Raw genomic sequence first — 27,553 nt, forward strand, 5'->3', positions numbered from 1 at the left:
TTTTTCAGTTTTCCCTTTGAAGGAGGAGAAAGTATTGCGCTAAACAATGTATAGAGTTTTCTCTCAATTTGCACGTTTGTAGGTCTACTGTGCAAAAAAAATCGAAATTTTTTAACCCCCCTGATGACCAACCTGGATCCGCCCTTGGGCGAATACTGCATCTTAAGATCTTTACTTTTGCTTGTGGCTGATGCAGTTTTCTTCCACCATCACGAAAAGTGGAGTCACTTTTCCCCCTGGATTCGAGAAAAGACATATAGCCATTTTGGGTCTACCGTGTAATATAGTGAGTTAATTCAACAAATCCACATGTCGTTGTACCCACTTATTTCCATTGTGGAAATTTCAACATCAATTAACGTCGTTGTTGTGGAGACACAGTCAAGTCTGTAGTTGACACATTTCCAATCATTCTGGTCTATATTCCTTTTTTGTTTTTTCGCCATCATCATTGTTTTAAAAACAGAGAGAATAGGTAGGCCAAAATTATCGAAAACGACCAAACTGCGGGTTCACCTACTCGCAGACTCCCGCGTAAACTTATTATACATACAAAGCATAATTATTTCCAACTCTAAAGTTCCCGGAAGAAATCAATATCATAAATTTTTATTTAGACCTTATAGAACCATATAGAAGATTTTAGAGAAATGTATTGCCTCGAATTTTTAAGTGAACAGGAACTTTTGACTACTGAACATTTCATCTAAGTCAGAAAGAAACCCATTCTATACTCAGGAACTTTCAAGAAGTTAACTGTAAGTAATGATCAAAAACCTTCCTTTTTCATTACAACTATAAAATTAACTACAACAAAAAAATACAATGGTGAAAGAAAAATATAATTGACTTATATTGTCCTGAGCGGAGGCGTCGGTCAGCCTAAGCATTCACTTTTCACTCGCTACCTCTCAAGATGAGATTATTGAGCGTTCCAGTCGATGTTGTGGACCATCTGGAAGTGTGGCTGAGGAAAGTTGGGTTTCTAATGGATTGAGATGGCCAGTGAGTGAGGTGTGGAATTTGGTGTATCTCGATTTAATGGCGTGTGAGACATAAGGGATGTTGAGGTCATGGTAAAAGGTACGGCCTGAAGAAAGGAACATTTGCAATATAATGAAGGGTTTTAGGTTCGTGCATAGTTAATTTGAGAGCAACTGCACAGGCGAGAGTAGAAGGTACGTTCAGGAGTACTGGAGACATAAACAACTGCGAAAGCGAAAACAGAATGTACGTTCGTGCGTACGTAATTTGAGAGCAACTGCACAGGCGAAAGCCGAAGGTACGTTCGTGGGCACATGAGACTTGAGAGCAACTGGAAGGGCGAGAGTAATAATTCTTAATTTGTTCTTATAACATATTAATTTTAACTATTTCAATTAATTATGCTTTTTATCTTAAGTCTTGAATTAATTATTCAGAAATCGTGAGATGCGGTCTGGTGTGATGTAGGTTCAGAAAAACATTTTCTTTATCGTGCCAGCGTTTCGATCTTTATTGGCACGTTGGCACGATAAAGAAAATGTTTTTCTGAACCTACATCATACCAGACCGCATCTAACGATTTCTGAATAATTATCGATTAACGGTCACTAACCACCACACATTTCTAAAGTCTTGGTTGAGATGAAAAAGTTAGTGTCACGAGTGGGATTGGAACCCACGACTTTCGTCTCAATACACCAACCACTTGTGAGCTATTGGTTAGAGCAGCGGCGTATTGAGCCAATCCCACTCGTGACACTAACTTTTTCATCTCAACCAAGATTTTAGATAAAAAGTATAAATAATTAAAACAATTAAATAGGTCAATTATGACCGCTAAACATATATTGATTAATTTTTCCCTCTGAATCGCAAGTGCCAGTGCGTTTTTTTTAAAGAAAATAAAGTAAAAAAAGCAATGTAACATAGTCATGGACATTTAGTTGAAGATCATAAAGCTGCCTTTCGCACTTCAATATAAAAGTGCCACGATATATACTGTGATGTAATAAATATGATGTTAATAAATATTTTATTAAATTATCATTATAATTTGAGAGCAAGTGCACAAGCGAGAGCAGAAGGTACGTTGGTCCGTACAGGCAACATAACAGACAAAAAAGCCACGTCTTTTTCTCCCTCAAGTCCGTTCACAACATTTTGGGATGGATAGGGATGGGATCATTTCTGGATTAAGGGAAATGAGCTAGCTGACGACGCTTCAAAAGCTGAACAGAACAATCCCATCATCTCAGCTTTAATAAATCTTGAAGATATAAAGACTGCTTTCAAACTTTTAATTGAAAATTGGGAAAATTGGAAACAAACCACTTCCAACAAATTAAGAAACATAAAAGAGACTGTTAAACCTTGGAAACGTCAATCCAAACTTTCAGGCGTGATGAGGTCGTACTATGTCGATTACGAATATGACCTACAAGCACCTCATGGAAAAAACTATAGCACCAACATGTCTTTGTGGTGATAAATTAGTTGTATTGCACATACTTGCGCCCCCTCCCATTTGTCTGAAGTGGGCCTGTTGCTCCAAAATCCCCTGGACTAAAAGGAAAAGTTAGGGAATGAACATAAAAACATTGATCAGGTCTTGGAAAGTCTAAAAATGAGAAATCTCTATAAGCTACATAAATTTCCATAATTTCCAGTAAACCACTGGCTACAAAGTAGCACAAAGACAATGATAACCTTTGATGTTTTTCGCCCATAAACAAAAAAACACGTACACACTGACAGGCAAAAAATTCCACCCACTTGTAATATAACTTGATTTGTACATACCATTTTTATATATTAATCAAAGTTTCACGTTTTTTAACGTTTAATAATTGAGTCTTCGGCTAAAAAAGTTTTAAAAAAGTGTAAATTGCTAACGAAAATGAAAAATTTTAAAAACTTTAAAAAGACGGACAGATTAAATTTGTTTTAATTTTGTTTTAGATTTTTAATTAACATTTGAATATCGCATATTCCTCCTTAATTCATCTCGAAGACACCTCGGCATACTTTCTACCAGTCTGGAAATGTCTCTTTGTTTGGAGGTTTGCCCATTCTTCACGAAGAGTCCTTTCAAGATGGTGGAGTGTATCAGGAAGTGATGGGCGTGCTCTTATTCGGCTTTTGAGGTTATCCATAAATGTTCGATGGGGTTCAAGTCTGGAGAACGGGCTGGCCAGGCTAAAACCCGAGCGACATGTTGACGGGCATTATCGTGCATTAGAATAGGATTGTCGCTGATTTCATCGAGGATAGGCAACGCATCATGTTCCAAAATTTCATCCTCATAGCAAATGGCCGTCAATGACCCTCCACGAACTACAACCAACTCTGTGCGACTCTCCATTGAAATTCCAGCCCACACCATCACTAAGGTACGTTGAACATGTTGGCTCTGGGAAAAATTACAGGCTTCGTACCTTTCATTTTGCTTCTCCACACTCTTTCACCCCCGTCGGTAAATCGTAGAGCAAATCTACACTCATCTGTAAAAAGAACAGCAGACCAGTCGTCCAAAGACCAATGGCTGTGTTCTCGAGCAAATGCGAGCCGTGCAACTCTGTGTGTTCTCGTCAATTCTGGTCCTCTTACGGGGCGAAAAGCGATCAGTCCATACTGATTTAATCTTCTTCGGGCAATGCGTTCAGAAATTTGAACACCTCAAACTTCCTGGAGCTGATGAATCGCTTGAACAACAGTAAGGTGCCAGTTTCGCAAAATTCTCAAAATCAAAAAACGGTCAGTCTGTGGTTTTGTTACCCTAGGGCTCTAGAACCAGGCCTTCTATGGTAGGGCCCAGTTACTCTAAAACGTCTAACGGCGTCTCGCAGAGTTTCGTAGGAAACTCCGATGGCAATAGCTGCTTGCCTGACGGAACTTCAATCATCAATAAGTGCCACACCTCGCACAACATCCTCAGCTCTAAGTGGCATTTTTAAGTTTAAAAATTGAAATTAAGAAAACAAAGATGAAAACTAAACAGTTTATTGCTTCAGAATTCAAATGAGTCTGAATAAAAAATTTTAAATTCCGTAAATAATAATATAACATAAAATGACGGCATGGATGAAAACCGTCTGCCGAAATTCCGTAAATATTAAACATTGAAAAATCCTTTATCCTTGTTTTGGATTAAGGATTAAGTGTGTTTACGCCTAATTGATATTCCCAATTTAAAACATAGTATAAACAAATATTTATTGATAAAAACAACGAGACAGATTAAAAACAGCATCTTCTTTTATCGAGAAAATGAGAAAAAATCAGTTGGGTAGAATGTTTTGCCTGTCAATGTACATAACTTATACCGAATTTACGTAAAATGTTTCCCATAGTAAAAGAAGAAGAAAAACATATAAAAACTTAAATTATTAGTTATGAATAAAAACTATTTTCATTGGCGTGTGCGTCACAATTTAATTTGTACAAACTCCTTAGTTACGTCAGGAAGCGTCATTATTTCTTAAGACGTTTCTCGTAGAGGCCCAGTGTATTTCATGCAGGTCCGCTTCTCAGAGACGATTCGAGTATTAGAGACTAGAAGTAAGAACTATTCTTTTGATCGGAGCCGGCGTTGCACTATTCGTTCTTTGATTAGATTTACCTTGACTTAATCTTTCTCAGTTAAAGCATTTGTGAACGATGGGAACTAGCAACGATATCTTCCTGTTATTCGCCTCTTACCAGAAAAGCCTCGACGACGAGTCTCTCAGGGAGGTGTGGCATTCATTCTGACATAGTTCCATGTTTACAAATTCTCTATATTTCAAATCGCTATATTTTTTTACACGGCATTTCAGGAGATACGAGAAACTACGAATCAAATCGATCGGATTTCAAGAGAATTAATAACGACATTTCAAGTCATTCATTTTAACGACGCAACAAAAAACGTGAGAAAATATTTCGTTCAAGATCTAATATGCTTTCATTTACTTATTGTTTTCATTTGTATCTTGCATCAGCTAGATGTCCTTCATCGTTGAATTGTGCCACAGAAAGGATTAAAAAGCTTTTTCTGCATATAACATTGCACATAACATTAAACTAGTGTATCATAATTTTAGGCTTTTTCAATAAGCTTGGCAAATTTCAAGATGTCTTAAGTCCGGAGATGACAGTAACCAGATCTGATACAACCCAGTTCAATCGTTTGTTGGGTATTCACTTTATGAACAGTGTATTTGGAACGCACTTTATTGATTGTCTTGTCTGGTACATACCACATTGAAATATAGAGTTAAAACTTGGGGGAAGGTTGTTGATCGATACCACAATTACTAAATCGATACCACAATACTCCCCCCTTACAATTTTTTTAAATTTTATTTTACAAAGGAGATAAAAATATAATTTGACCAGTAAAGTTAAATAACTAAACAAATAAAACATCTGTAAGAAAATACTTTAAGTTCAGTTATGAAATTTTATAGGCATTTTGATGTGCCTTCCACTTCTAGTCGTAGCTGGTGACTTCTGTAATTCAAAACGTACTCTTGTCCGTCCTTTCAGGGTTTTAGGGTGTCCTGCCTTTCCCGATGTTGTAGTTGGCGCATCTTTTGGCTCGCATTGTTGGGGTGGTATCTCTTCACAGGGTGGGTTTAATAAGTATGCCGGCTTGAGGCGGTCTATTGCGACTGTATCTTCCCGACCATGCATCAATAACTTGAAAAATTTTGGATACCTCTTTAGAACTTTAAATGGTCCATTATAGGGTTGGCTAAGAGCTGGACGCAATGCATCTTCCCTTACGAATACGTGAGAAGTTGTTGAAAGGTCAGGATGGGTGAATCCTGCTGGGCCACGACTGAGTTTCCTCTCAATTTCTCTTGCTCGACTAAAATATTGGTTAAGGCGATGTACAAAGTCACTTTTGTCAAATTCTGGGGTTGACTGGTGTTCCATGAGCTGGCCAGGAATGCGCAAGACGGAACCATAATGTAATTCTGAAGGAGAAAATCCATCATTACCGATACATACCCTTAGCTGAAGTAGTACCAATGGAAGCACCTTTGTCCATTGAAGCTTAGCGTGTGACATTAGGTCTGCTTTTAAAGTGCGGTGGAAACGTTCTACTTTACCGTTACCTTGGGGGTGATAGGCGTTGTTGTAATGTGGTGAACACCTAAGCTGCGACTAAGTTCCAACATCAGAGTAGAAGTGAATTGACGTCCTCTGTCGGTTGTTATGTTTTGGGGAACCCCATGGCGCGAAATCCATTGAAATATAAAGTTAAAACTTGGGGGAAGGTTGTTGATCGATACCACAATTACTAAATCGATACCACACGTTTAAATGCCATGTTAAGAATTAATTTGTGGAGAAATGCTCAGCCACATCTGGTCGAAGACAGATTCTCAGTGGACCTTCTTGTGGTGCTCTTGTTGAAAAGATATGCTGAGTTGGGGAGTCTCGGAAAAGCAATAGCAGTTCTCTGGGAACTGGAGATGGGTAGAGGGCGACGAGTATGCTGAAGATGAAGCAGCGAACGCTAGGACATCTCGCCCTCCAGAACTGTGATGCTGCGCAAGCAGTAAAATATGTGGTAAAAGAGCTTTGGCAGTGTCAATGAGCTGGATCGTCCGTGAAGGTCTTGCGGATCATGGACACAACTGAACGATGACCTTTTGAGAATCTGAACCAACCCGATGAGGATAAACCATGCCTGACTGGCACATGGACACCTGTTTTTGTGTCAAAACCCACGCAGGTGCTCTGTTGAGAAAGGTTGCTCAGTGTGTCATCGAAGACATTCTCAATGGACCTTCTTGTTAGAAAGATATGCTGAGTTGAGCATCTTGGGAAAATGATACGAATTGTCTGAGTACTCAGACCCGTTGGGCTGAAGGGCAACGAATGTGGAGACAAAGCGGCGAATGCTGGGATATCTCACCCTTCAGACCGAACTATCACGATTCAGCCCAATGATGTGCTAGCAGTACAGAATGCTTTGGCAGCATCAAGGGCCAAACTGTTTGTACATGTCTATGAATATGTATTTATATTATTTTGTATATGTATTTATTATATTTATAAACAATTAAATTATTGTGGTTGTGATTAATGTACAACGTAGGGCTGATAGCAGAATATCGTGTACATCATTGATCATAACAGCAAGCGGGAGCTGAAATGACTACACTGTTGGTAGCCCATCTAAATATGTATATATCTATTTTTTTCTCTTTTTTTAAATAAGGGTATTCCAACTACTAGGTAATATTAACCCTCAAAGTGGTGGTGTTTTTGAAAAAGAAAAAAAAAGTTTGTCGGGTTCAAATGTAAGACCTGGAAAGACGAAAGTAATTTCAGTTTCACTATTTCTTATAATCCTGGTCTGACTACTTATTATTTTGTGTTCTGGCATTTCACCATCTTCACTGCTGTGCCTCATCCTGCTTATAACCCTGACCGACCCAGTGAGGAAGGTTAAAACCAACGTAAATGTAAGAGCATACAAACCTACCACAGACTTTACTTTCGCCATCAATAGTTTCTAAACAATAAATTTCACAATTCAAGGGTAGAAATGTGTTAAACATTACTTGAAATCCATCAGAACAAAAAATTTATTTACACATCTATATACATTTAATCTTTTCAGGGCTGATTTTATTAAGCTAAAACTCGAATTATTTTGCATTGCACATCAAAATTTGAGGTACACCTAGTTTTGTTCAAAATTTGACGGTACATTCTTTAGGTATAATAGTTTTCAATGTAAATAAATAAATGAAAGAGAAAAACAAACAAAGTTGTATTTAATTGAAAATTTATTTTTAACAACGTATTCTTTATGGATTTTTAAAACATACTAATTAATGATTTATTTAGCTTAACTCTGTGCATGTATGTACAGAGTTAAACAATATAAATAAAATTTATGTATAAATAAAAAATAAATGGTTAACTCTTGATAATTCGAAACCCAAGGGATCACAAAACATCAAATTATCAATATATTCCAATTATCAAGGGGAATAAAAAAATCAAATCATTAAGAGTATGCATTTTTAAAAGTTCTTACTTAGACTGTGTATCAAACATAGTAAAAATAATGAAAAAGTGGAAACAGATCAATTGTAAAATTGAATATTATTATGCATTATTTAAATTAATTATTCTTTTTATGTAAGGTCTTGGTTGAGATGAAAAAGTTAGCGTCACGAGCGGGATTCGAACCCGCGACCTGCAGCTCAATATGCCGCTATTCTAACCTCTTGAGCTATTGTGACTTCAATCCACTCGAACACCAACTTTTTTTCCATTTTTCAAATGTGTAATTTTTTTAATCTCAACCAAGACGTTACATAAAAAGAATAATTAATGGAAATCATTAACACGGTCAATTATACCACTAAACATAACCATTATTTTTAAAAAAAAATCACGAAGTTTTTGTTTCAATGTGGCCCGGTGTCCTTTGTCTAAATGAGTTTTTTCTAGTGACCAGTGCTGAGAACACATTGACAATGCACTGACCACCGATTATGAAAAACTAGAGAAAATTCAAAGAAACTTAAAGCTGTAAGGAAATAAACTATATGTGGAATTTTAGAGGAATACTACTAAGAAAAAATTGAATATAAAGAGAGAAAGTGGCTCCATTTCAAATTATAAAATAATCCCTCTCTCTCTGTTACGAACAGTATTTCATATAACTAAGTGTATCAAAGTACACAAAAAAAGATTTTATTTACTGTGTCATACTTGTTTTATCATGTAATCACTCTAATTGCTTGCACCAATCTGTGAAGATAGTTAAATGCTAAAACTAATTAGACAGTTAACAGAGATAGCAGAGTGAGAATATACAGACCAGAACGATTTGAAACTAACATACAGATGTTTTTCTATAAGAATATTCAAATTAATACAGAATAACAATAAATTGCATTTTTTACCATTTGTGCAGGTTTTGAAGCGAATCTTTATACATAGCGAAAAGAATCTTATACATTGGCAATTCTAATATTTTAATCTGCTCTCTTCTAAACTGAGTTTTGTTTTTCAGTTTCAGAAATTTTTGAGAAATGTGAAAACTAGCATCATGTAGACAACACTATACAACCTTGAGTAAAATAATACCGAAAAATGAATTTCACAAATATCACGATATGTGGAAAATGTTGACGCAGAGGATTGTTTTCACTGTAGCCCTGATGAGATTTTTAGAAAAGGAGAACTGGCGACTAGAGTGTACATGGCTAAAAAATTATCATGTAATTAAATTTACAAGATTTATTATTATATCGTTGGCCATATTAATTTTTTTTAATGTTCAGTGCAGGTAGACTGCACGAAAGGGTTCCACTTGAATTAGAAGACTATCATGGCTTGTTACAACTGGCGTCCGAACTGGTGAGAAATCAAATAACATCGTATCTGTAACATTTAATCGGCCTGTTTTATCAGGCTTGGTATGCTGTCACGAGTGCCACAGCTGGAGATTATTCAAGACTGATACAGATTTCGCAGTTCGTGACTGAGCTCAACGCTGGCTTTAGATTGTTAAACTTCAAAAATGACGCCTTAAGAAAACGCTACGATGGCCTCAAATATGATCTTAAAAAGATGGAAGAAGTTGTGTATGACTATCTATACTTGGGCTAAAGCCCGCTTAAAAAACAGAAGGGACTGTTGAAGGAGGAAACTAATGTTTTATATAATTAAGTGAAAACACTTTTCATGGGTTATTTGTTTTCTTTTGAGGCAGGTTGCCAAAAAGATTCCTTGATTTTTATTTTACAATAAAACAGATACTTGTATAATTTTTTATATTAAATTAATATTATTACTCATTTCTCATTACAATTTTTCAATGGAATCCCATAAAGCCTTAAATTAATATTTAATTTAATAGGTTTGTGAAAAAATTCTAATATTATTTTTTATCAAACCAATTTCTTATTTTTAATTTTTTTTTAAATCAGTAGCCTTTTTCAAAGTTTACACAATTTGGCAATTTTCTTCCAGCCTCCCATTCTTTCAGATTGAATGCAAACTGATCTGCTACATCCTTCGCTCTTGTTACTCCTGCCACATGGGGTGTGATAACGACCTGAAAGTTTTTTCATTTGTTTAACAAAAACTTTTCTATCGGTTTAAACATACCTGAGGGTGGGTCCATAGAGGGCTGCCCGGTGCAAGCGGCTCTTCAGTAAAGACATCAAGTATGGCGCCTCTTAAAAAACCACTCTCTAATGCTTCAAGCAAGCAGCTTTCAGTTGTAATCGAACCCCGGCCGATATTGACAAAAAGTGCACCTTTACACTTTGACAATCTTTCTACGTTTAGCAAGCCCAATGTTTTGTCCGTACTTGGGAGAATATTTATTATAACATCACTCTTCCTTAGAACATCATCTAACTCATTCATCAGGCTTAAAAGTTTTATTTTTTTAAATAAGCTTTCATTGAATTTGAAATATGCAAGAATTCTCAACTCACACATATTTATCAACTGCATCTGATTTTTTTACAGGAGTTTTACTCACCAAACCAAATATTTCTGCGCCCAAGCATTTTAGCACCTTTGCAACTAAATCATTTTGTAATTGAGAGCTTGAACCACCCAGCACTAGTTTTATATAAAATTAATTACCATGAGCACCAATGTTACCAACCCCGAGTATTGTAACTTTCATATCTCCTATGGCATTGTAGTTCCTCACTTTGCCCTCTTGCCTCCAACACTGCAATTTTTGGGCTTGCCAAACATTTTTGAAATCCCTTTCAAATGCTACAATTTGCGATACGACGTATTCACTCATCAAATGACCAAAATGTTGTCCAGAAAATCTCACAATGGGATACGACAGGGTCTCCTAAAAAGTTACAAGATATAAAAATGAATAATTTAATTTTACTCTTTAAGTTTACCTTTCTTTTATTATACGCTTTGATGACTGGTTCAATGCCTGCCCAAGTTCCCTGTAGCCATTTAACATTAGTCAAATCAAATAAATAAGGTGCTACAGCATCAAAATCTGCTATAACTACGTCTGCAGAATTGAGCTTCTCAGGAATATTTTTCTCATCTGATAGTACAAATAAAACTTTGTAATTCATAATTTTTTTATGGCTAATCAAATATATAAAATATTAATTAATTTTTTATATATGAGGTCATTGTGTTTTATTACAAATTATAAATAATTATAAGGCACCACAGCATCAAAATTGCTGTAACTACATGTGCAGAATTGAGTTTCTTGGGAAGATTTCTCCTGATAGTACAAATAAAACTTTACAATTCATCATTTTTTATGGGTAATCAAATATATGAAATATTAATTACATTTTAATATGTGAGTTCATTATTTATACAGATTCTATATAATTGCATTATGAAGCACTACAGCACCAAAATCTGCTATAACTACATCTGCAAAATTGAGCTTCTTGGGAAGATTTTTCTCATCGGGTAGTACAAATAAAACTTTATTTTTCATTTCTTTTAATGGCTAATTAAATGCATAAAATATTGGGTTTTATTACTGGGTTCATTATATTTTAATACAAATTATATATTACTAGGCACTACATCATCAAAATTGCTGTAATAACATCTGCAGAATTGAGCTTCTCAGGAAGATTTTTCTCATCGGATAGTACAAATAAAACATTAATTTTCATAATTTATTTTTATGGCTAATTAAATATATGAAATATTAATTTTTAACACATGAGTTCATTACATTTTAACACAAATTATTTATAATTGTATTATAAGGTGCTACAGCATCAAAATCTGTTATTATTACATCTGCAAAATTGAACTTCTTAGGAAGATTTTTCTCATGTGATAGTACAAATAAAACTTTATTTTCCAAAATTCCTTTTTATGGCCAAATAAATATATGAAATATTAATTAGGTTTCAATATATAAGTTAATTATATTTTAATACAAATTTTATAATACTGTAACTAATGGGACCCAACTCTGAATCCGAGTTTCAAAATAATTTATTAATCACACATAAAATAAAGACACAAATTAAATTTCTTTTTAAATTTTAAAGTAAAATTTTTTTTTAATAAATAGGAATTTCATGCAAACCATTCAAACCGTCCAGCCCATTTGGAACAAGTATGGATGGAGTACTCTCTATTTGTAGTCAATCTGCTGTGGACCGAATCACTTTTTTTTTAGGGATTCTAACACTTTCATACTCTTTTTTTGTATCTCATACTTTTTCCCCCTCATCTACACAGAATGAATGGATAGCCACTATGACTTTACCATAATGATAATGGGGCTCCCTTTTTGTTTTCGCTCTAGGACTAATCAAGCAGTCTCAATCACAACGTTGTCACTTTGAAATAAATCGAAATACACATATACATACAAAAAAACTGGAGACTTATTTTATTGTTTATTTGAAACGTTTTTTGTTCTTCAGTGATGATTTTGAATTCGGGCGGGAAACGTCATACTATCTTCCATAAAAAACAAATATCTTAAAACCTGGCAATCTTTGGGTAGTAAAACGTGTGGCTAACTTTTTAAACAGGAAATATATTAGTTTAAATATTGTTGTTTTAAAATTTTTGGCTTTTTGTTAACTAAGTTATAGTATATGAAAATGAGTCTTTGTTTACATACTATTTTTTAGTTTTGAGGATTTGTAGGTTTAAACGTTTATTATGTTTGTAATTTCTGTTTAATAGTAGGAAGTTTTGATTTAATTAATTTGTGGAATTGTGTTGTTTTTCTATTTGTGAGTGTGAACACGTCATCTGTAAAAGTCGATAATATCATCGAAAAGGCTGTGGATAGAACGAAACTAGAAATCCGTCTTTTTGACGGAAAGTTCTTACAAATAAAATGATAAATTGTCATAAAAGCGAGACGGCAGGATATTTAATGATGTTTACCTTGTTTTATTTGTTGTAAAACGAGTTTTGGGAAGCGATCTTTGAGGGTAGAGAATAACATTGGGACTCTGGAGAAGAGTGCGACAGAGGGTCTCTCGACCGCCATGTTTTCGTCGATTTCGACTGAGTCTGTGGCAGAATCGAGTACTTGCTACTTAACCCCTAAGCCGACAGCTAACTCGGTGGCCGTAGAAGGGTTGAAAAAACGTTGCGATCCGTCGAAAGTGTCATCATTTACCGTTCCGATTCAAATTGATAGATATGCGTGTCTGTTTTAAAATGCGTTCGCATGAGAAAGTGTGGTAGGGGAGGAGGCCATATGTCCAGCATGCGTCGATTCCCGCGCGTTGCATGTTGGTACCGAATTGTATAGATCCGCCATGATGCCTAATCGAGTACAGGCTTCTTTTTCACGTTTCAAAGTGAATATTTCGTTTTTGTGACTGTGCACGAGAAAATATAAAGATGGGAACGAGATAAAGAGTGTTTTTGTTCGAGTTCGGACAGGGTTTCGACCCTCTGTCGCCCTGAAAAGGGACTGAACGGAGGCTTTTCAGTGTTGTGCCAATGTGCTCTTAGGTTGTCAACAAAAATGAGCAAGCTCTCCATCAGGGCCAGGCAGCTCGATGCGACCAAGCCCCTGCCAATTTATCGGTCGGAGGAGCTCCCGGATTTGCCAGAATATTCGGCAATCAATAGAGCGGTCGCTCAAATGCCGAGTGGAATGAAAAAAACAGAAGAATGTGTAAGTTTTATTAAAGAAACAACAGCCATCCCACTGTTTGCCCCTCCATGTTGAAAAGCGAAGGTTACTTTATTCCACCACGTCAAATATTTTATTAATAAATATACACCGTCTTCCCCTAGTTTATTTCTTCAAACACGTTTTACAAGGAAAACAGTCAATCTGACCCGAAATTCAGACGTTTCCCTCACGTTTCTCTACCCTTTCCATTTTACTCAAAAGGTCCAAACGAAAAATACTTCCTTAATAACATAACCTTGGCAATGTAAACATTTCCTTCTTTCTTCCCTCCTTTTATTTTCTTCAAAAAACTTCAAAAAGTCTCTTATAAACGTTAACCTTTTAAATAATCAGTTTTCCATTTGTAGCGGTCTAATGTTAAAGAGCCGATTTTCACCCTGGCAAAAAGGTTTTCCCACCTTCTCATTTTTTATTTACTTCTGTCCTATCAAAACATTTCTCTCTTGCTTTCTATGTATGATTTATCGTCAGACCGACTACGATGACTTCAATACTTTCCTAAATTCACGAAATTGATCTCATAAACATCATAAAAAACAATAAAAAGTGATATAAAAAAGCGGCGTTTCGTCTTATCACCATTCGAGGAAGGCTTTAGTCAAATAATTTAATTGTTCAATACGGAATAATTGCCAATAAAAGCTAATAAACTTACATTTAATCCCCGCTGATTAAAATTCTTACTGCTAAGAATATACACATTGATTCATTTTGTTTAAAACTTCGTTATACAAAACTTCTACTTTTATACGTAAAAGACTCTTACACATACAGCCTTTTAACATTCATCAGACGGTATAATAGTTTAAAATTGATCTTACTCCAGCTCCAGGCTGATGACAATTCTTACTGATAAGAATGCTCAACTGCGTACACCTTGTCTTGTTTTCCTTCTCTTTCGCACAAGTAGTTAATCACCACTACATTAGTTAACGAATTTTTATTTTCAATGAGTACATTTTATACGTATTTGTAAGACTGTGTTCTTTAGTCAGTTTATGACATCGTTTAATACAAAATAAAATGACATGCGGGTTAATAAATGTTATATTTTACTCCGTTCTGGTTAATATTGTTCCTAATAAGAATAGAAAGATCAAGTCTATTCGACATTTTGTTTTGGGCTTTAATTTACAAACCGCTTTTCAATTTGCGATGAAAATTATTTGTAAGCATACAATATTTATGCAATTTTTCGCAATTTTACAATACAGAATAAATGTAATAAAAGGTGGATAAATCTTGCAATTAGTTAGTGCACTTTGTGGAAAATATAGTTCTACTCACAGAAATTTTAATGTTAATTTTATCTGGATTTTGAGAAATAAGTACTCTTCATGGTTGAACATGAGTTATGATGAGTATGCAATCAACATCGAGTAAACAGAAATGGTTTGAGGTGGGGTGAGTGTGGTAATTCACTTTTTGGAAACTCACAGAGGTGATGTCTAAAACCTCCGTGAGTTTCCAAAAAGTGAATTACCATTCTCACCCCACCTCATCTCATTTCTATTTATTCTACATTAATGAAAATACTAAAGAGAAAAGGATTTTTTAAAACTTAATAGATAATTATTTGTCCTATTTTATATCTAAAAAGAGAAGTATGCATTTTAACGCAAAATTGAATTAAAGATTCATAAATCTTACGTTTACACCATGCTGACAAGAAATTGTTGTCTAGTCTCCCTTTTGTGTTTTTACTTCTTTAAAACAAAAAATATAATGTATAAGTACTCCATTATTTATCAAATATTATATATAGGTAAAATGTTAATTAACTATATGCAGACGATGTATATGTCGTTGCTAGTGAAAGAAGGGAAAAATTGATTTTTCATACATTCTGAAATTCAAAAGTATTCAATTAAACAATGACATATGTGATAAATGGCAAAACAAACCATCACTGGAAGTAAAATTACGTTTTCCCAGTAAACAGCATATCACTCAGTCTTGATACATTCAGCAAAAATCTTGTCGTTTCATATTTATAAGCACATGACAATTTTTAAAATAAGAATGTCAAGTTATAAAATGTCGGTTAAAAATATAACAAGTAGCTCTGGTACAGTTGTTTTTCTTAACAAAACACGTATATGAACATTTCAGATGCCTAAAACTTTGGTTAACAATTGAAGAAAATTACGTTTGAATAATTTAATTATGCCATACATATTTTCCAGTTTCCTCAAATCAATGTACTCTTGTCTCCAGTTTTATCATCTTAGCCTCATATTTTTGGTCAATTTGTTTTCCCCTGTTTTGCCTCCCCAACGTACTTATTTTACTTTTCCTCTTTTGATTAGTTTAGCTATGCATCTGAAAATATATTTGACATACAATACATTGTAGGGTTATTGCTTTGTTTTTGTTTTGTTTTTTTTAACAAAAATGCTCACTAAAGAACAAAATGAAACTTACAAGTACATGTTGACTCCAGCAGTCAAAATCCTAAAACTTGGAGATGTCGTTCTTGGAAAATGTTATATTTTTCTGACCACGAGCCCACTTATATATTACACAGGGCGGGCGACCAGGACCCGAGGGGTTAAAAGCCTGAGTAGGCCCGTACCCCATTGCCACTTACTGAAATGTGAAGAACTGTCAGTTGTTTCAGTTTCATTTTTACCATATTCATACAGTGGAAACAAACATAAAACAGACTGGGAAAACAAATTTCATGTCTTTTAAAAGGCTACTAAATGGTTTACCAACTTTACTTGCAACAAAGTAATTAAACATATGTTTACTCAGATTTTATTAGACTGATTAAAAGATAGATTTAAAGTATATTTTTTAAAATCTCAATCTCTTAAGTTTTTTTAAATTATATTATTTGTAGATACCACCATCCTCTCAGGAAACACAGACCCAGTAGTGGCCTTCTTTAGAAATCTCCAAATCTCTGTTTGGAAGAATGGTGGATTAAACTCAATGAAACCAAATTCCAGCAAATCGCCTTTACTCCTCGTTCACCTCTCCTCCAATCTACTGTAGTTCTGTTCTTTTCTCAGCAACAATTGTTGCTCGCTATTTGGGACTTTACATTGGCAGACCGAAACCCTCATTAGAAAATAAATGACTCATTTATTTATCATTACTACAACCAATCAGGACATATGGATTTGAACTGGGGTGTTCAACCAAGCATTCCAACCTAAAAGAATCCAGTCACTTCTGTCAAAAATCCTTTTAACTATTGCTCAAGTTCCTTGCTTTGTATCTAACTTTACAGACCTCCAAATCGAATTTGTCCAAGAAACTAGAAGAAGTCGATACAGACCCTTAAAACCCTTGAACCTCATCTCAACTCCTTTCAATGAACACTTTGTGACAATTACCTAAGATGCCTAATGCTCCAATAGTCTCATGATTTTCAATCTAGTTAGAAAAGTGGATAATGCTGTGACAGGAGTGTAATCAATCAATTCCCCTTTGCTATAACACAAAAGTTATGAAAACAACCAACTGGCTTAAAGCGCTCTGGCACTGTTGAAATATAATAATATGTACAAAAAAATATTTGTATTTAATTGAGCTAGGGTGATAATGGTTTCATATTCGAAGGCCAAATAACAATTCAGTTTTTATTTTTCTTAGAATAGTCCATTATAAATGGATAATGTAATTCAACCATAATATTTTTATATATTAAGCAGTACCATCTATTCTCACTGTTTGCCCTCATTCAGCTATGTTTTGGCTCTTCGCCATCACAGCAATGGAAAAAACTAATGTCTGAAGATGGCATAGAGCCGAATTGTGTCTGACTAGGGACTAATGTGAGAATGGACAGGGTAGATTAATCATCTGACTGCTGTCAAAAAGTTGACCCCGGCATAATTTTGCAATCATTTTTTTAAGCTAGGTTAACCATGTATTCTCGCCAAATTCTTGTTTTGTCAGTGAATTTCAATTGTCTGCAAAATAAATCTTTAAAAAGAGCTAATTTTTCGTTGAGATAAATATAATGATATGATAAATGTACCATCTTTTAGTTTGCTCGGCATAGTAAGTTTATCTCATAACATTAGCCAAAATAGAATAAAAATATAAATACACATAACAAATGTACAAAAAAAATGTTTGTTCAAAAACTTAGGACATCTTTGAAGAATTTTGGGAAGAGGAATATTATTTTCTCATAGAATTTTGTAAAAGTAAACTATTGAGTTTTTAACATTATTTCATTATGTTATTAAAAAATCAATCGTCAAGAGTTTTAAAATTTAATTTAATTTTGTTTTTCTTTTTTAAGGAACATCACTTACAGAGGGCAATTGTTACTGGTCTGATCATTCCTACTCCTGAGGTTGAATGTATGGAAGATATGGCGACTTATGATAGACTTTATCCAGCTAATTATAAGCCGCCATGGCAACTCATCCACATGCAATGTAAGTTTATCACTTGTGAAACTATGTAATACAAAAAAAAAAGGCCTTAGATATTAATTCTGTTTGATATTAAACTGTACCTTCTTTTATAGCCTTTTCTATGGAGGAGGAAGTTCCAGATTATGACATAGATTCAGAAGATGAAAAATGGCTCTCTATGCAAAAATTGGATATCACACCACTCAAAGTAAATATAATCATGGATTTTATTTCCGCTGATTTAAATGTTTAAAAACCGTTTATTTATTAATGATTGTTTTTAGTTTGAAGAGATGATGGACAGGCTGGAAAAGAACTGCGCTCAAAATTTTGCATCTCAAAACCGTAAAGAGCTTCTTCTGAAAGATGATGATGAACTCTCAATTGCAATTTTTGATTATTGGCTCAGCAAGAGGCTTAGCTCTGTTAGTTGATTAGTTCAATCGAAAAAATTTCTCTTAATTTTAAATTACAAGTGTTTTAATGCTTGCTTTAAAATTTTCAGCAGCCCCATCCTCTTGTGCCATGTATTAAGACTGAAGTCAACAACCGAGGCACTGGGGGTAACACCAATTACGACGATAATCCATATTTAGCGTTCAGGAGAAGAACAGACAAAATGCAGACTAGGAAGAACCGCAAAAGTGATGAAACTTCATATGAGAAGATGGTCAAGTTGAGAAGGGATCTAAGCCGAGCTTTACAATTGTTGGAAATGGTTAAAAGAAGAGAGACTGCAAAGAAGGAATTAGTCGACTTAACTGTCCAACTTTATGAAAAGAGGTGCCCTAAAAAAAATATAAAACTTAATTTTTTTTAACTAATTTTAAAAACCTAAAATTATATTTTGTCCATTTTTATAAATTAGGTACCATGCAAATGATTTGAGTGGAGCACTTCTAGCCGAAGTATCAACATTTAAATCAGTTCGTCCTGCATTTGCTCCAATCTATACAAACCAGTATACACCCAATCATAGTCATTGGACTATGAAACCTCCAAAGGTAAATTAATAATCTCAAGTTTCTTTACAATTTCAACTTTACTATTTTTATTTAGTATATATAATGTAATTAAATTATGTAAACCAAAATTTTAATTAAACATTTAGAGGATGTAAAATGTTAAAAGTTAAAAACCCAAATAGAACAAATTTTATGATAAAACTGTTTTATTAAGGAATATCTCATAAAACAGATACACTATTTTTAATCAAAAGCTACGACTTATCCATGTTTAGGGTAAAAGTTTATGTGAAACATGATTTTAGGATAATTCAGTGCTTGCCTCAACAGGGCTATGACTAAAATTATAAAAATGAATATGCTTTAGTCAGCTGGCTACTAATTTTTGATTCTTAATTATCTGAATGCTGGTTTTTCCGAATGCAAAAATCATTGTTCGACATTTCCTATTTCTGATCAAGGAATGTTCATGTAGTGCTAAATAATGTCTGAGAAATGCAAAGGAAATCAAAACATTGAAGGAAAGTTCATTTATCGTTTGAGGAGCATACAGATACGATTCGAGGGCCATTCAGAAAACATTCATTTGTCGTAACCACATAGATAAAAGGAGTTTTTCATGACATGTTTTCAGGCGGTTAGGTCATGGCTAAAGCATGTTTATACTAAAAGGTGGTTCTTTTGTTATATAAGTTGACTTGAAACATTATTTCTATTCTAATTAATTATTCTTTTCATCTAAGGTTTTTGCTTGAGATGAAAAATCATCAGTGGGATTCGAACCCACTACCTTCGGCTAAATACGCCACTGCTCTAACTACTTGAGCTATCGTGACTTCAATCCCTTCGAACACCAACCTCCCATCTCAACCTACAATTGTTTAAATTTTCCCTCTTTTTTGTCATTTTCCAAAAACCTTAGATGAAAAGAATAATTAATTGGAATAATTAATATGGTCAATTATGACCACTAAACAAATGTATATTAATTTAATAATTAAAAGAAGTAATTACTTCACTAATAGTTCCCTGTGGTCACTTCATCACTGCGAATTGAATCCTGATTACACGACATTTGAAAAATGTGACTTTTTTCACTTATGAAAAACGTTAGATGAAAAGAATAATTAATATGATCAATTATGACCTATTTCTATCTTAAAAAATCATGAGACCACTTATTTTTAATCTAAAAGTCTATATAATGGTTCCTTTTTTTAAGATAAAAGAATGAGTAAAATGTATTTCATGCTTAGAACTCACATAAAAAAATTTATTTTTTCTTAAAACATGTGAAATGTAATTTCATTATTTTCATCAAAAAACTTATGCAACAATATCATGATTTTAAAAATTAATTTAATTAAATTAATTTTTTTATTTAAAAAAAAATCTTATTTTTTATCATATAAGGCAAGTATTTTTTAGTTAAATACTAATGTATAATAGTAAGTCTAAAAGCTAATGTAAAACATAATTTGTACTGTAAACATTTATAAATATGTTACAAAGCATAATTTTTCTATTATTAAAAAATATTTATAAAGCATTATTTTTTATCTTAATAAAATAATTTAAAAAAATCAAAATTGAAAATAATTTAAGAAATAGATTTCATTGTTTAATTGTTTTTCTCTTTTTATTTAGGATGAAGTGGGGAATAATAGAAAAGAAAAGAGGCAATATAAGAAAAGGAAACATAAAACAATAGGGTTAAATATTGGTGAACGTCCTGGTTCACTTTCCAACTCTGGGGGAGCAGGAAGTGTAGTTTCTGGAAGTTTATCGTCCGGTGATGATGAACCGACTCCTGGTGTCGGAGTAACTTCGCCACCGCAATCTCCCCAAGTTGCTTTTCCTTTCCATAGAAATAAAAACTGCACTTACCAAGCCGTAAGTACCATTCAAGGTTTGGTTGTGTCAATTATTGCAGACAATTTATTTTAAAAACAAAAATTATGTCAGCCATTGAGCGGAGGAGGTATTGGGAATTGGAGCTGGTCTTCTCCTGAAGAAGGAGGTTCTGGTGAAGAAAGGTATAGGTTTAGCCTCGCATCTGTAACACAACCCAAACCTACCTGTGTTGGCCTAGTCCGCCGGCGGATAGGCAGAGGTGGAAGGTAAACTATTATTATTAATTATTTATTACATATTTATTCTGATCGAATACTCACATATCTATTTTCAGGGTAATTTTGGATCGTGCTGGACCATCAATGGATGACTTTTGGTCATCGCTTGATTTCACGATACTCGATAATGCCAAATCTCATTCAGATGGAGTACAACTACAAAATCCTCCACCCTTCCAGTACGGATCTATGAATAAAACCATTTATATAATATTTTAGCAAACTTTTGTTATTATTTATTTATTTTATTTTTTTTAAACTATTTTAGGTACAGCAGACATTTTCGTCCAAAGACGCCTCCATCTATTAAGTCGGAGCCTGATGTTGACAGTGACTGCTCACTGGACAGTAACGGTCTCCTGCAGGGTTCAACACTCTGTGTTCAGGTTGAAAGTTTAACAGATTGTGACAGTACAGCTGTTGAATTGGATCTTGGAGAACTCTTTCCTGATCTCGAGCTGGATGCTTTGAGGTTGGTTTGTCTAAAATTGCTTAATCTCAACCATTCTTCTGAAAACTATTTTAAAACTCCAATTTGAATATTTTAAAATATTATTCAGAGATCGTGAGATGCGGTCTAGTGTGACGTAGGTTTTAGAAAAACATTTTCTTTACCGTGCCAACGATTTGATCTTTATTGAGATCATCTTCAGGGCCTGGGATTTACAAACATTTTTTAAATTTAACATACATGTAAAATGTGGGAAAAATGAATTTATACAATGCAAAAAAAAAAGTTTTTTATATTCAGTCAAAGTATTTGTGCTCACTTAAAGTGTTTGTTTTCTGCATAGTTGTGTCATTCTTGTGTGTCACGTTGAGATATTGCTTTTTTATGTTTATATATATTGGATTTTGAAGGGGTGGGGAAGGAAGTCAGGATAGAAAGACATTATTAGATGAGGAGTCGGCCTGATTATCTTTTCAAGATTATATAGATGGGGATAATTAGGGAAAGGAAAGCCAAATTGTTGAAGAATTAAACTATGTAGAAATGTTTGATGTGTGGAATGTGATGATTGTTTTATATGTTATATGTTTTGTGTGATGTGATGATGACATAACCATTACCCACGTTTTTTCCCAGTGTCGGCTCCAGTTATGAAGAAACTACTAACTTTTCTTTTCATCTAAAGCAATACATTTTTTCAGGTGTGAACTTGGAGGGAAACGGCCGAGGAAAGGTGGAGGAAATACTTCAGTTTCATCAACTGAATTAACGACTAGTGGGTTGGACTCTGCCAGCGGGGAACTTGGGGTCAGCCCTGACCCTCTGAGAAGTGGTAGCTCTGAGTTTGTCGTCACTGATGACAGGTGGCGAGGGGGTGGTGATTCAAGTCCTCCCTTGTCTTCTTCACTCACGAACCACAAGTTGCCCCCACCACCATCAGAGAGTGTCCTCCAATGTGACAGAATACCACCTTTTATGGCTAATGGGCCCATTAACCACACTGACTGTAAGTACAATATTTTTTTAACATATATTTGAATGGTTAAAAAGAATTAACCAGCTTTTTTTAATCAAAATGCTACATCCAATTCCATCTAATTCAGTCCTCATAATTCATTCATAATTATCTTGTCCATCTAATTCAAATCCTCTTTCCATTTCTGTAATCCAATCCTTCCTTGGAATAAAACTTGCACCTATTGGTGGTCTTTCCTTGTCTGAGCACCAAAATTCTGGCACTCCCTCCCCTTAACTATCTGCAATGCCAATTCCATTACCTATTTTAAACATTTCATGTATGCTCCTCTCCCTCCAGAGTCTATTTAACCACAGTAATTATTACTTTCCATGTTAAATTTCAGAGAAACTTATTTTAGTTTCAACTCCTTTGGGTTTTGTTTTATATAAGACCATTGTTATTACATTGATCACCATGACAAGGTTTATTTTTGTATCAAAATGTTAATATTTTTCTTTGATCTATATATTATTCTAAGGGTACACTCTTGTCCCACAGTTAATTATTTTTTCTTCTTCTACTTTAAATGAATTATTTCATCCCTACTTCATTTTATTTATTATTATTTATTTATTTATACTATTAACATCAACTTCTACTATATGGCAGTTTGTGTATTAGTCTTTTCAATGTTTTCTCAGATGTTATTTCTACAGATTTGGTCGTTTTTATGCATAACTATTGGGTTGGTGCAAAATTAATGCAGGTTTTGAAAATTTCTTTTATTTTCGTAGGTATTTGTCATGTAAACAAAGCTAAAACCTCAATTCTAATTTATAGATTATAAATACTGTTATCATTTATACAAAACATTTTAGTTTATATTGAATTTTATAAGAAGGGCATGTGAAATTAAATATTTCGTCTTTTACATTTCACTCCCGAAGACAGGGAAGGTCGCGGTAGGCCTTCCATTGTGGACGACGACTAACTCAAAACATTGATTGAAGAAAATTGACATAAGACAACACGGGAAATTTCGGAAGACCTTTGCACTGACCATTCAACTGTTTTTCACTATCTAAAGAAGCTCAACAAGTGGGAAACGCAAGCCCAAAGTAATCAACACTTTGAAATTTGCATGTCTCTTCTATTATTCCACCAAAATGATCCATTTCTCAATTGAATGAATCAAATGCGATGAGAAATGGATTCTGTACAGGTCAATGGTTGGACAAGGATGAAGCGCCAAACACTTCCCAAAACCAAATCTGCATCCAAAATAGGTTATGGTGGTCTCGCCTACAGACTCACTTTTTTAGGCATTTTGCTCACTTCTTGTGGAATAATATTTTTAGAGAACATGGTGAAGCAAAAAACACCTTCTAAGGCTTTATTTGAGTCAAAATAAAGATTTTTATGTCAACAGAATAAAAGCACTTATTACATGTTGGCAAAGATGTATAGATTGTGATGGAAAATATTTCGAATTCATTTTCTTTATTTTATAAAAATTAAAAATAGTTTTGGCTACCTTTTCAAAACCTGCATTATTCTTGCTTAAGACTTTTATTCAACTATACACACAAATTGAACAAAAGATTTGTGAGTTACCTACATCATTTACTTAGTGTTGGGGGGGACGGAACTATTGTATCATATAGTTTATTATTAATTTTCACTTAGATAAATTAAACAATCGTTTACAATATTTTTAAGTACCAGAGAGCTATTTTACGCGATAAATTGGGTTCTGCCATGGCAACAAAAATGGTTAAGAATAGCGCAGTCAACATGCTAAATAGATTAATTGTTTATCAGCGATGTTTGTTACTAAATTATAGTTAGATTATTTCAGCAAGTATGACTGACAGGCCAAATGCCTATTTTAGGGCGTTTATATTTGTTCACTGGATTCTACATTTATGTTCTACTGTTTTAAATGCAATTTAAGAAAAAATTGTTGTTTTTCTATCAACAAACATTAGGTCAAAGTTTGAAAGATTCAGATTATTTAATAAATATCCTTCTGTTAACAATTTTTTTTAATTATAGGTGGTGGTTGGGGGCAGCAACAGTCAAGTGGAAGTCAACAATCTTACAAGTGGAGTAGTAGCAGCGGAAATAGTCTTGTTCCCGTGACCTCTAGTAGTCAGGCAACAAACAGCTTAAACGCAAAATTGGCTGCCAGAACAAATTCCTCACAATTAAATAAGTATGTTTTATCAATAATTTGTATTTATTTATGTGTTTATGTTTTTTTTGTTTTTTAATCAGTGACCCTGGAGGCAGTGGTGATATGCATAAGCGACCGACTGGCAGTTCAGGGCAAGCAGCGATTGTACATAATACACCGATGGAAGTCACCTGACCAACAAGAAGCAAAGATTTCACTGTAAACTTCAATTGTTTGAAAAAGCTGCTGTTTTCACTCCACCGACCTTTCACTGACATGATCTTGCATCTGTCTGTTTCCTATCTATATATATCTCGTTATTGCGCATACACAAAAAATTAGTAGCCTGTGATTCTGAATATATAATTGTACGACTATTGTAGGGAAATTGTGTAAACGATTTTTTTTTTTTTTTTTAATGATTACAGTATGTGTGATATGAGTGAGTTCTGTATATCCTTTGAATGTATGTAAGTTTATTAATTATCATGTTTATTCATTTTGTCTTCAATTTAATGAATCACATTCCTTGTGCGTCGTAAGGAAACAAAACTGTATAAAAAAATATGTATGTGTAAAAATATAATATGTGTATATTATACTAAGAGAAGGTGTGTTCTCACCAATATAGTCATGGTTGTATATAAGCTATCATTTGCTTGGAATTGGAGAAATTGGTTCAAATTTTTAACTACACAATATTATCAAACATTTATGGAATTTTTTGTTTTATATAAAAACACTACAGGTATGTGCGTGCCAAATATACTCATAGAAATTTCCTTCTTATTTTTATTAATGGTGTTATTACATGTTAAGTAGTTTAACGTTTATATTTAACGTTTGCTGTACTTTTTTAAAAATGACAGTTTAATTTTACATTTCTTTTCGTATTTTTGTATGTCTTAAGTTGGATTTTAAGTATCTGATAGACTTGTATGACCGACCTAAATGCCTAAGAACTTATTTTTATTTTTATTGTAAATTTGATGTAAATAATTTTGTTCCCAAATGTTCATTAATAAGTTGAAGAAAGAAAAATAAACGCTTACCTAGGAATGGAAACCGTCTCCATATATAGCTATGAATTTTTTGTAAAAATGATATTTAGATGTGTAATGAAATTGTATGTGCATATAAACCGATAAAGGGAAAAGTACTTTGTAAATATTAATTTCCCTTCATTAGAGGTCTGTGCGCTCATTGAAGTTTCACAATTATTTTCAAATTCTGTTTTTATTTTTTCTAAATTTGTCTCCTTTATTAAATATCATTTAGCTTTGAAATATTGTGAAACTCTTTGAAAGCAAACAAAATTGAAACGCTTATTCAAATTTAATTAACAATGGAACATTTAAAAAAAAATAAAAACCAATAAAAATTGTCCGTAATATTAATGTCTTAATAATAAGCATGTTACGGGTGTTGAATTTCAAGTTTTTCTGACACTTAAGGTTTTTGCTTTTTGTGAAACAAACATAAGCAAAAGCAGAAAATGTAATGAAAGTAAACGTGATATTAAAAATGTCATAAAATGTAAATAATTAAAAGGGTAACATTTTATTAGTAAATATTTCGTAAATGTTGTAAATAGTCATTGTCACTTTCATTGGAAGTATCTTCATAGAGATTATTTCAGTGAAATATACAAAAATGATAACTGCATTTTTGTTCTGTTAATTTTCAAAGCAACCCGAATGTTTGTGTAACACGACTTGCACTACATGTACGACATACGAATTCTCTTTCTTGAGATTGTCTTTCAACATCATTCTAGAGTAGTTTCATTTGATAAGTACTGAGAATCTTCAACCCATGAACATCCGTCGTACACATCTTGTTGACTTATAATGATAATTTCTAGGCCAGTACACGTACACAACTTCCTTGACCCTCTATTTTTACCCGTAATTTTACATCATAATTGTAAATCAATGATGTGATCAATAGATGTATGTAAATCAATATAAATTTAATTTATGTGAAATTTCCATTTTATCTTGCTGTTTATACCTTATTGATTTTGGTTGTTAGAGAAACATAGTGCTCGTAAGGATTTTTATACCGCTTCCTACACTGAGTTATTTAATTAAGATAATACCATAAAAATTTCAATCATCTGGAAACTGATGATCTCTACATAGCACATTTTCTTATCCAAGGATGAAATCCCAGTTTACTGATCATCTATTGACTATTCAGTCATCTTATCATAACAATATTTTTTTTTAAATTATTATAGGGCTAAATAAATTTTCTAAACATTGGAGTAAAAGTATAAAATTTGGCACCCCATTTTTTTATTTTTTTTTTTTTAACAGAAATGAATTGAAAATTTAATTTTTCACATTCTAGATGGTCAATCAATTCTGCAATCCATCCAAAAAATTACATAAAAGTAAAGCTATGTTTGATAATTATTTAACGTTTATGAGATTTTTCCTTATAATTGTATTGTATAGATCATGTGAAGTTGACAAGTGACAACATTCCATTGTGAGGAAATTATAATACATAAATTACTTGATTACATGTCATTCTTAAAAATGTGTGGTCATAAAGTAGTCCATAAATGTGTGGCAAAGTTATGTTTGTTCAGTTGATTTTGGGAACTGACTCGTAGGTTTTTCAAAGTTAAAATTATATCAACTGGTCTATAACTATGTCTTGCATGAATTTTGGTTTTGAAAATGAACAATTTCAAATATATCTTGCATCCACAGATATTCAAGATTAACATTAATTACTTGAAAGTTTATAAAAAGTATTCTATTATTTGAGATTGTTTTGGATATGAAACAACAGTTTTATGAATGCCATTCAGAAATCAATTTATGTCATAGTAGA

At 33.4% G+C, this 27,553-nt stretch overlaps 3 protein-coding genes and 1 long non-coding RNA gene across 5 annotated transcripts; 2 read left to right on the plus strand and 2 right to left on the minus strand.

The window, feature by feature from the left end:
• The first annotated feature begins 4,436 nt into the window (after positions 1 to 4,436).
• LOC106664167 (translin) lies at positions 4,437 to 9,802 on the plus strand. The gene is given in 7 exon segments (XM_024226544.1): positions 4,437 to 4,716; positions 4,800 to 4,892; positions 9,042 to 9,174; positions 9,177 to 9,221; positions 9,285 to 9,314; positions 9,317 to 9,360; positions 9,415 to 9,802. Coding segments are annotated over 7 exon segments (618 nt in total). The 5' UTR covers positions 4,437 to 4,641; the 3' UTR covers positions 9,613 to 9,802.
• On the minus strand, positions 9,659 to 13,180 carry LOC106664266 (glyoxylate/hydroxypyruvate reductase A-like). 2 transcript variants are annotated; one of them, XM_014389835.2, is made up of 6 exons: positions 12,880 to 13,180; positions 10,881 to 11,038; positions 10,603 to 10,825; positions 10,495 to 10,539; positions 10,114 to 10,352; positions 9,659 to 10,060 (listed from the first exon to the last, which is right to left on the minus strand). In XM_014389835.2, exons 1-6 carry the CDS (start codon positions 12,983 to 12,985, stop codon positions 9,929 to 9,931), a joined length of 903 nt encoding a protein of 300 aa, XP_014245321.1. In that variant the 5' UTR covers positions 12,986 to 13,180; the 3' UTR covers positions 9,659 to 9,928. The 2 variants fall into 2 exon arrangements, with proteins under 2 accessions (XP_014245321.1, XP_014245320.1); XM_014389834.2 differs by having other exon boundaries at positions 10,114 to 10,381; positions 10,449 to 10,539.
• LOC106664265 (enhancer of polycomb homolog 1) lies at positions 13,036 to 26,591 on the plus strand. The gene is made up of 13 exons (XM_014389833.2): positions 13,036 to 13,624; positions 17,907 to 18,045; positions 18,138 to 18,232; positions 18,309 to 18,449; positions 18,530 to 18,807; positions 18,893 to 19,028; positions 20,637 to 20,882; positions 20,955 to 21,109; positions 21,178 to 21,300; positions 21,390 to 21,593; positions 22,274 to 22,578; positions 24,586 to 24,745; positions 24,808 to 26,591. Exons 1-13 carry the CDS (start codon positions 13,472 to 13,474, stop codon positions 24,899 to 24,901), a joined length of 2,229 nt encoding a protein of 742 aa, XP_014245319.1. The 5' UTR covers positions 13,036 to 13,471; the 3' UTR covers positions 24,902 to 26,591.
• Positions 15,376 to 16,157, minus strand: LOC112126761. Its single transcript, XR_002910208.1, has 4 exons — positions 16,070 to 16,157; positions 15,821 to 15,967; positions 15,550 to 15,767; positions 15,376 to 15,491 (listed from the first exon to the last, which is right to left on the minus strand). It is a non-coding gene; the product is annotated as an uncharacterized LOC112126761 (long non-coding RNA).
• Positions 26,592 to 27,553: the final 962 nt, after the last annotated feature.

The sequence above is a fragment of the Cimex lectularius genome, unplaced genomic scaffold, assembly GCF_000648675.2.
Source record: "Cimex lectularius strain Harlan isolate CLEC.00 unplaced genomic scaffold, Clec_2.1 scaffold50, whole genome shotgun sequence".
In the NCBI taxonomy this organism is placed as follows: domain Eukaryota; kingdom Metazoa; phylum Arthropoda; class Insecta; order Hemiptera; family Cimicidae; genus Cimex; species Cimex lectularius.

Excerpts from the sequence above, each read along its gene's own strand:
- LOC106664266 (XM_014389834.2), bottom strand. The coding sequence starts at position 12,985 with ATGGCGGTCGAGAGACCCTCTGTCGCACTCTTCTCCAGAGTCCCAATG. Across the intron at positions 11,039-12,879 it reads TTTACAACAAATAAAACAAG|ATGAGAAAAATATTCCTGAG; the intron begins GTAAACATCATT and ends TTGTACTATCAG. Across the intron at positions 10,061-10,113 it reads CTCTATGGACCCACCCTCAG|GTCGTTATCACACCCCATGT; the intron begins GTATGTTTAAAC and ends AAAAACTTTCAG.
- LOC106664265 (XM_014389833.2), top strand. The coding sequence starts at position 13,472 with ATGAGCAAGCTCTCCATCAGGGCCAGGCAGCTCGATGCGACCAAGCCC. Across the intron at positions 13,625-17,906 it reads TGAAAAAAACAGAAGAATGT|GAACATCACTTACAGAGGGC; the intron begins GTAAGTTTTATT and ends TTCTTTTTTAAG. Across the intron at positions 21,594-22,273 it reads CTCGAGCTGGATGCTTTGAG|GTGTGAACTTGGAGGGAAAC; the intron begins GTTGGTTTGTCT and ends ACATTTTTTCAG.